The following is a 9,293-nucleotide window of genomic DNA, read 5'->3' on the forward strand; positions in this document are numbered from 1 at the left end:
AGACAACAAGCTGCGACCTGGTCAACGTCCCTTCTTTATTAAGGGTTGTCAAGCTGTACACGGTCCCCACCCCATTCCGCTGAGCTCGGGATGTGTCGTTCACCTCTCTCCCGCAGCGGACCAGGGCTGAGTGAGGGGTGGGGCGGAGAAAGGAGCTGAGTCCCAGCATGCAATGCGGCGGCCCAAAGCCTAGGGCAAAGCCGTTCCGTCGCCCCTCCATCCCCCTCTAGGGGACAGCGGGATGCAGACCAGAACTCTCTTGCTGGGAGATAAACAGCTGAGGGCACACTCCAGCCCTGTCCACCCCATGTGCAGGTGGTGGGGGATACAATAAGCAGCAGTGGGGCCCAAGAAGGCCTCAGTCTCCCGGGGCTTATGCTAAAAGTTGGAGAAAGGAGCAAAGAATTTCCATCCTGCACCTGCGATTTAGAAACCTTCCTTCTTAGTGTCAAAAGATATCGTGAGGGGAGCTGGGAGCTAGGAGCTAGGAGCTAGAGCCTCCACACCAACACAAAGCAAAAGCTGAACAGAAGGGGAGCAAGCGAACAGAATAGGCGCAAGCGGCACACATGCCAGGGATGTGCAGGAAGCAGGGGAGAGGTGAGCAGGCTGCAGCACTGGGAGAGAACTGGGGGTGAGGTAAGGGCCACAGCCTGAGCTGCTCATCTGTTCAGGGTGGGGGGAGGGAGGCTGCAGAGGTTGAGGGTCCAGGCCCAACCTCCCCACTCCACAGTTGGCACAGGTTCTCCCTGCTTGGCAGCTTCTGTGGTGGGCAGTCCTCTGGAGACTTGCAGGGGTGGGTGCAAAGGTGGCAGTACTGGGGCTGGGCTGGGGACCAGTTTCTAGCACCACACTCTGAGCCAAGGGGGGTCCTGGGGATGAGGCTAGAGTCCTGTGTGCCATGGTTTCTAGGCCCCCAGTCTCTCTCCTGGGGCTATGGTGAGCCCAGTGTTGGCACCTCCCTTGGCCAGGCACAGACACACAAACACCACACGCGTGGAGCCAGGCAACACTCGGAGGAGCCCTCCATGGCGGGCGGATGGGATGGCAGGGCAACGGTGGCCTCCATCCTGGGGCATAGGGACCTTCTTCCACCTTGTCTATACCTGTGGAGAGAAAAGGGTTGTTAGAGGACATAGTCTTCAGCTATCTGCTTACACAACAGATGCCTGGAAATAAAGGAAAAGGAAAACTTGATTCTTGGGGATGTAAGCAAAGGAAATGTCCAGTCCTGTATTTCAGAATAGGTGAGGGGAAAAAGGGAAGTGTATTTTGGAGGGATTTATCTCTGCACTGGACTCCCAACTCCTTTCACACAAGCAGCTTTGACCTCAGCCTGGAAGTTACTACTTCTGGCAGTTGTTTCCAGGTCTGGGAGCCCTTACCTTGTGCACCTGAGGGGGAAGCTCATCCTCTGAGCCCTCTTCAGGCACGGGCTCCGGGTGCCTCGATGCTGACTGCCCATCTTCAGCCCACCCTCCAAGGGGCAGCCGGGAGAAGTGAGAGGGTGCCCGGGGCACTGTGCCGGGGTCTAAAGACACAGTAAATACTCTCAGAATGAACACAAACAGGATTGAGGAGAATGGTTCTGGGGTGCTGGGGGTGAATGGGAGTGCAGGGGAGGGATCAGTCTCCTTGGGTCTGGTCCCTCTAATTTCTTTCCTCCCCTAGAGGTCCCCAGAAGAACCATCCTTCTCTGAAGGCTCTGTGCCTTCTTGTACCCTCTGGATACCTGTGATGCCTCCGTAGCGCCTCTGGAAGCCACCCTGCAGGGCAGTGGTCTCAGGTGCTCCAGGCCGGGGTGTAGCACAGGGATAGCTGGCAGAGCGAGGGATAGGCTGGGGGGCCCGGGCACCCTCTCCCCCCTCTTCAGGAGCACTCTCCCCACTCTCATCACTCTCCCGGCGGTGCCACACGTGCCGCTCAGGCTCAGCCTGGGCCTGCTGCTTGTGGAGCTGAGAAGTGGGGGATTTATTAGTTGGAGACAGAAGGATATTTGTTTGAAACAGCTGCCCCCCACCACCATATTAGTCAGTTCCCATTTATACCATCTCACCTAGAATCGTTGACTGAGGGTGCTTATCATGTTAATAATAACACGTGTACCAGCCATATGATGTTTATAGGTTAAATTCTCAGCAGATCGCTGGAACAACCCTGTTCATAGATTGTAATGGCTCTCATTTTCCCTAGTCATTTGATTCAAGAACAAATTCGTTGAAGATCTAAGTGCCAGCCACTCTTTTAGGTGCTGGGAATACAGCAGTGAACAAAACAGACAAAATTCCCAACTCTTGTGAGGCTTGTATACTTAGGGAAGGTAGGGAAGGACAGACAGTGAACAAATAAGGAAAAAATACAAGGTCAGATGGTGTTAAGTGCTATGGAGAGACAAAAAGAACAGGAAGATTCAGGTGGGTAGGCCAGGGAGGATTTTACCAGGGTGGCCAGGGACGGTCTCACAGGATAAGTAGGAAGAGACTTGAGGGAGAAGGAGAGGGCCATATGGATATGTCAGGGAAGTGGATTCTTGGCAGGGGAAACCACAAGTGTGGAAAGGCCCCGGGGGAAAGTAAGCTTGGCCAAAAAGGATAGCTATGTGTGGGAATGGAGACTGCAGAGCGGTTAAATGGCAGAGAAGGGATTTGAACTCATGTCTTGCTTCTCCACATCTAAAACCCTCTATTCTATTTTCAGCTGCCACGTTGGTTCTATGGCCCTGCCCCTTCCTGTCCACTCACCTGGTGCATATAGAGGGCATGCAGGCTCATCTCTGTCGATGCATATTCCGACAACACTAGGCTCTGCAGCTGTCCTTCCCAAACGCTGCTCCCGGAGCTGGCGGTCCTGGCATCTACCCTGTCCCTCCCAGCACAGACAGACAGCAGGCATCACCATGCAGTCATCGACATTTCTGAGACCCACACAAGTTGCTGGGGGCTACTGCCACGCCCTCCCATCATGGCCCACTTCTACTTACCCAGAGCCTGTCATGGTGCTGGGAGCCCGGCCCGTGGGAGCCTGACCAGTTTGCAGAGGGGAGAAGGAGCGCAAGGCAGAGGCGACTTCAGCCCTGTGCCTGGAGCCCTGCAGGTCTCTGGGCAGTGGGGGGCCCCGGCAGGATGAGCCAGCTACCACATTTGCAATAAGGCTCAGTGGCTATGAAACAAAGAGGTGGATAGAAGTCTCGGGGCAGAGGGAGGCCTCTAGGTCCCCAAGGATTCTGCACATTAGTGGCACAGACTAAACAGACAGAAGGAAACTGACAGGGAAGGCTCTTCCACCCCATGCCCAGTCCTCAACTCCCAGCTCCCGGAGTCCACTCTGCCCATCATCTCCCAGACCCTAGGAACGCACCTCAGACTCAGACTGTAAGGACTGGATGGATGTAAAGAGGGCATTTTCAGGGAGGAGACCCCCTTGGGCAAGGCCAGCAGCTGCTCCATCCCGCTGAACTTGCTCCTTGAGGAAGCCTAGGAAGGCTGTGCTCTCACGTGGTGGCTGCCAGCCAGGGTTGGTGATGGCAAAGTGCATGAGTGACAACTCTGTCTTCCCATCTTCAGCTTGCTGGTACACTGAGGCCTCTGTCTGTCCCCCGGATAGCCACTGCACAAGGGAGGCTGCAGTGAGCAGGACTGTCCTTTTACAGGAATCTTTTTGTACCTTTCCTGCTAGGCAAGGAGGCCCTGCCCATGATGCACTGCTGTATCTTGCCCAGGGGCCCCTTGCCCACCCCAGGAATAGCCACGTGCCGACTGAGCTGCTTGGTTTGTGCCTTTCTCAGGGGAGCTTGGCCAAGGGTGCAGGTTTAAGGCTATAATCCAGCCCAGGCTCCTGTTTACAAAGCAGTGTGTGCCCTGGTACAGGGCTCTCCAGAGGCAGGGCTGCCTTTTTGTGATTTGTTGGCTCAGAAGGGGTGCAGTTTTGCAGTTCACCCAAAGACACTGTATATGCCAGCATGGCCTCTGGCCACCTGCTCAACTCCTATCCTGATACCTGGGGATGCCCATGCTGGCGAACATCCATCTGAGCGAAGGAGCAGGTATCTCCAACACCAACGACCTCCACAGTGAAATTGCGGAAGAAGTCTATAATCTCCAGGGCCCGTGGGCGCAGGCAGAAGATGAGGATGAGGGGTGTGACAATGGGGCTCAGTAACTCCTCCAAGATGAACACCTAGAAAGGAAGGGGCCAAGAAAGCAGGTCACAAGAAAGCAGGAAGGAGCCCAGCCCTTGCCACCGAGCTATCAGCCAGTTTCTAGCAGGCCCTAACTCCAACTCCACTCACTGCCTTGTACTGGAAGAGCTGGGCAAACTCGTCCCGGGTCTGCGAGCGGTGGGCATTACCCTGCCAGTGGTCAGGCATGTAGTGGATGTGAGCGAGGATCACGCGGAGCAGCTGCTCAGGGCAGAACACCATGTGCTGGTCCGGGATAAAGGACCTAGTGGGATCAGGGTGATGGTGAGACATAAGCCTTTTCCCGGGAATGCTAGCCGGCTTGCTCCCACCTGCCACCCTGGCCCACCTGCACACGGTCACGGTGACCCCCAGGAGCGTGACGGTGGTGAGGACGTGCTCCACGGCCAACACATCTTCGTCGTAGATGGTGAGTGCAATAAGCACAGCCAGGATGGAGCCAGCGAAGAAGGCGCAGTTCTTGGCCAGCAGTGTCAGCAGAGGTGACAAGAAGCAATTCATGTACTTGGATGCAGGCTTGTAGCCTCGGTTGAGGCGGGACTGTAGCTCATGCTCCAGCTCGTTGAAGTGGCGGAGGTAGCAGCGGCCATAGAGTGACCAGCAACGTGCCCCCAGGGCCCCTGGCTCCCGCTTCAGCACCTCGGCATAACTGAAAAAGGCATAGAGGATCTGCCAAATGAGGATGAGGGGGCACAGCAGGAAGTTGGCGATGCCAATCCACAAGATGCGGTTGCTGAGGCGCTGGGCCAGCTCGAGCCGTTGTCCCCCACGTTTGTACTCAGCCTTGAGGCTCCATTCATTGAGAAACAGAGAGCCAGGTCCCCAGAAGAGGATCAGCTCGAAGTTGTACTTGAGGCCCCGGGTGAAGAAGACAACCTCCCCGAGACCGGGCAGGCGGAAGCGCAGGGGCAGGAGGGATTTGTTAACCAGCGCCACCATGTAGTTCTGGAAACGGAGAATGCGGTGGTAGATGTCCAGCTCTGTCAGCTCGCGCTTGTGGATGCAGATCTGGTGCTCTTTCTGTGTCTGCACGATCCGGGCCTGTACTTCTTGCCACGTGCAGTATGGAAGGGCAGACTGAGGTGGGGAAGAGACAAGGTATGGAAGGTGAGGTTGTTGCCTTGGCCCCTTGCCCTGCATATGCTATGAGGTTCAGGGGTCCTGTGCTTAACTGAGTGGAGCCTATAAGCGTCCTTGACCTCCAAGGATGGATGAGGAAACCTGATGCCTAGGAATACACCCCACCCTTCCCAGGCTGCAGAAGACATCGTGGGCTGTGGTGCTAACTACCGAACTTCTCAGTCTCACCATGGGGATGCGCAGAGCATGCAGGTAGAAGGAGTGGATCTCCCAGTAGCAGCAAATGTTATAGATGAACTTGATAAGCCGGTGGACCCAGAAGACAGCAGCGATGACCAGGATGGTGATCAGGGAGCCATTTTCCTGAATCCTGGTGGGGAAAAAGGTGGGGAGGAGGAGTGGCCCTTGAGGAGTCTTGGCAGACATGCTGCTGTTCTGAAGGATTTAGGGAGGCTGAGCCTGGGTCTGTGTTCTAGGGAATGTTACTGCCTCACACTCCACTCCATTCCACATGTGCTGACCAAACTACAGGCTCTGGTGCCTCTGACCTGTAGCCCTTACCTGGCACTACAGACCTGGGCAGGCAGAAAGGCATCTGGCAGAGTAACCTTGACGGGCTCAGCAGGGTGAAGACTGTGGTTCACCATCTTGTTGGCAAATAGGATGTCGTAGTCCACACAGCTGACCAGGAAGGTGGTGAAGGCAACCACAAAGAGGAACTGCCTGGGGAGTTGGGAAGATGGGGAGAGTCAGAGAGATACCAATGAAATAATGGGGGAAAAAGAAATTTGCTGCTTCCAGCCCCAGGCAACCCAAGCCAGCTCCTATTTTTTGCTCTTAGCCTCAGACACCAAAGAATCAGCCTGTTTTCCAATCACATGGTAATCTCTGCCACCACTTAAGGACACTTCCAAAGGTCTTAGATGGTAGTCTCTGGTCCCCAGTCCCTGATTTCCTTTTGTGTTGGTAATTAGATGTTTTTTTTTTTTCCCCAGATTTGAACTCTTCTTATTCTTAACCCCTTCCCCTTTGGCAAAGTCATATGGTTCCTTCCCCTCAGAGGGCTCTCTACTCAGCAGCAGGCCTGAGTGCAACCAAGGCAGAACAGAGATGTTTTTCTCACGTAAGTGGCTGGCATCTCTGAGACCTCCTGACTGCGCCATGCCCATTCCACCGGAGCTCTGATGAAATGATCAAGTCTGAGTTCTCTTTGTGGAAAAGATAGACTTAGAAAGCTTCCCTTATAAGGAAGATAAAAAAGATAAGGCTGTAAATTGTGGTGCCACACACCCAGTCCTTAAACTATAAGTTTTGAGCCAGGAGCTGAGCTGCATTGGCAGTTTGGGCCAGGGGTGAACTCAAAGAGAGGAAGCACTGAGACATATTTCTTTGCCACATCATCCATTCCTTCTTATACTTACATGAGCTCAAAGATCTCCCCGATGAGCATACAAGTGAAGCCATTCTTCTGATGTAGATTATAAACGTGTACTTGTTAAGAAAAAGTTGTGGGTAGAGACAGCAATTAAGAGCACAGACTTAGGTACTCTTTTGGTGCTCACATACCTGAGCTTAAGTCCTGGCTCTATGACTTTCAAACTGTGACTTTGGCCAAGTCACTTAACCTCTCTGAGCTTTTTGTCTACAGTGGTATATTGGGAATAATAGCACGTGTCTCATAGGATTATGAGGTTTGAGATAATGCATGTAAAGCGTTTAACAGAACTGACACAGAGTAAGTCAAAAGACATTATGGTTATTAACATACCATCAAAAAGGAGAATCACCCTTAGAGAGGTTCCTTATAAATTAATACTACAAAGTATAAGGCACATAGATCTTGGTAAATGTGGGGTATGATTATTCATAACGATCACCATTTTTCCAGCCTCTTTCAGGCTCAAGATGTGCCCCACTCCCCTTCCAGGGATTAGAGCCAAACCCACACCAACATCCCATTAGGGGTTCTGGCTCAGAGAGGGGCTAAAGGTCCCAGAACTCTAAAACAGAGACACAAAGGATATTCGAGAGAAGAAGAGGTCAAGATTTTCGATGTGGTGCCAAGGTGCTGTGGGCACAGGAGCAGAGATGTCAGAGTCCTGAAGGAATGTAAACCTCTTGCTCCCCTGGTGTTCCTCCACCAACTCTCCCCCTAACCCCCAGCTCTGGCTGTCATGTCCAAGAACTCACACTTGCTCCCCTCAGGCACATGCACCAACAGGTCCTCCTCCCCGGGGGGTGAATCGCTGTAGGAGGCCTCTAGGCGCTGGTATTCAGTGTCAAACTGCGCCATCACCACCACCCCCTCTCCACCTTGTCCACCTGTGAGTAATGAGGAAGAAGAGACCCAGGTTCAGACCCTGGTGCTGTTTGTCTTCTCCCCTGCCTACCAGACCAGAAATGAGTGAGAAAGAATCCTTGGGCTTGGTCTGCACTACCATTCTTGGATCAAAGGCAGAGGAAGAGGGGTAGCCCAAGGACAGCAGCAAGCTCAGGGCTTGGGAGACCTTCACTGACCAATGAGTCATTCCCAGAGTCTTTACTGAGTGTCTACTGAGGCCTTGCTGGCCTGAAGCCAGACTCTGCCCCTTTGGTGGGGGTCTGTTTCATCTTCTATTCAATGGAGAGAAGGGGCCCTCCCCCTCCCCTCCTACAGAAACCCTGGTCTCCCAAGAGACTAGCAGTCTGGAAGTACTTTGTAAACAAAGGCTTGAGATAAGCACATCGCCCTACCAGCTCCATGGACAGTGTCTGCTCCACTCCAGCCCTTGATGTCCTGGCTCTGCAGCTGCTGGAGAAGAAGGTGTCAGGCCCCAGAGAGTGGGGAGTGGGAATAGAAATAAACCCAACCCTACCACCCTCCACCCATCCATCCCCACTATGATGAGGCTAAGCATGGGGCAAGGAGGCTGAGTGGGAAAAAGGCACCCTTCCAGTCTAGGGCTGTGCACACTTCCTCTGGTTGTATTATACATGGCCACTCATTCAACTCTAGAATCCCAAGAAGTGGCTTAATGAACCTGTGGAGACTGAGTCAGTACAGGGCTGGACTGTTTCTCCATTGCCTTATCTCAGCCTCATAAATCAGTCAGACTTCTCAGGGCCCTCAAAGCCCCAAACCCAAAACCCAAGAAGAGAGTCTTTTCCAAAGAGGACCTTTCTGGTCAACCCCTTCCCTTGCTTCCCTAGCACCAATGGCTGAATGGGCAGGCATAGTTCCTGGATGGGAAGTCCTGACTGGGTCAGTGTAGACCCAGATCCTGGGCAAACTGCCGGTTCCCTTGGTCCCTGGAGCCAGGCATGGTCTAGGTAGCACTCACCTAGTCAGTGCAGACCCTGAGGCCGTGGAGCACCGCCCAGCCTGGCCCCGGTGAGATTCCCAGGGTTACTGAGAACCGTGGGTCCAAAGAAGCTGACCAAGCCCTCAGGGAACTCACCACTTACTGGGTCACTGTAGACCCAGGGCCCATATTGCCTCTGCCAGCCGGGCCTGGGCTCAGGGGTTCCTGTAGACGTTGAAGGAATCGAGCCAGTCCGACAGCCGATACCCTAGGTGGGCTGAGTTGCCTCCCTACACCCAGCTGCCACGACCCGAACCCAGCGCACCCCAGGATCGCCCGGCCCCAGGCCAAGGGCTCGGTTCTCAACAGCGGACAACCTCGCGCGCGGCCCCGCCGCTCGCGCGCGGCCCCGCCGCTCGCGCGCCCCCGCTATCAAAACATTCCGGCTGCGCGCCTCCGCCCCGCCCGCAGCGCCCCTTCCCCCGTTACCCGCCGCGAGCTCACTTAGGGCTCCGCGGGCAGCCCTGGGCAGGCCCGACCCAGGCCGTGGGATCTCGGTAACCGGTCTCGCGTTTCACTTCAGGAACGGTGACCTGGGTGATTCCAGGCTCCGACGGCTCCACTGGGCTCGGCCAGACAGGAGCGCTAGGCCCGGCGTCTGCCACTCACTGTCACCCGCAGTTAGTCTGGCCAATAAACATAGGGTTGCAGACACGACGGCCAATTCTCGACGT

The 9,293-nt window shown here is 54.6% G+C and overlaps 1 protein-coding gene across 8 annotated transcripts; it reads right to left on the reverse strand.

Moving 5' to 3' along the window:
* Window positions 1-21: 21 nt before the first annotated feature.
* ATG9A (autophagy related 9A) lies at window positions 22-9,232 on the reverse strand. Of its 8 annotated transcripts, none has more exons than XM_072961695.1 (16): window positions 9,064-9,232; window positions 8,716-8,784; window positions 8,012-8,066; window positions 7,469-7,600; window positions 7,303-7,346; window positions 6,700-6,764; window positions 5,840-6,001; window positions 5,507-5,648; window positions 4,527-5,275; window positions 4,289-4,442; window positions 3,997-4,176; window positions 3,358-3,606; window positions 2,981-3,159; window positions 2,742-2,859; window positions 1,733-1,955; window positions 22-1,106 (listed from the first exon to the last, which is right to left on the reverse strand). In XM_072961695.1, exons 4-16 carry the CDS (start codon window positions 7,569-7,571, stop codon window positions 478-480), a joined length of 2,997 nt encoding a protein of 998 aa, XP_072817796.1. In that variant the 5' UTR covers window positions 7,572-7,600; window positions 8,012-8,066; window positions 8,716-8,784; window positions 9,064-9,232; the 3' UTR covers window positions 22-477. The 8 variants fall into 8 exon arrangements, with proteins under 8 accessions (XP_072817796.1, XP_072817792.1, XP_015097213.1 ...); XM_072961691.1 differs by having other exon boundaries at window positions 8,012-8,069; XM_015241727.3 differs by lacking the exon at window positions 9,064-9,232 and adding an exon at window positions 1,386-1,531 and having other exon boundaries at window positions 8,012-8,069; window positions 8,716-8,996.
* Between the last annotated feature and the right edge of the window lie 61 nt (window positions 9,233-9,293).

The sequence above is a fragment of the Vicugna pacos genome, chromosome 5 (assembly GCF_048564905.1).
Source record: "Vicugna pacos chromosome 5, VicPac4, whole genome shotgun sequence".
In the NCBI taxonomy this organism is placed as follows: domain Eukaryota; kingdom Metazoa; phylum Chordata; class Mammalia; order Artiodactyla; family Camelidae; genus Vicugna; species Vicugna pacos.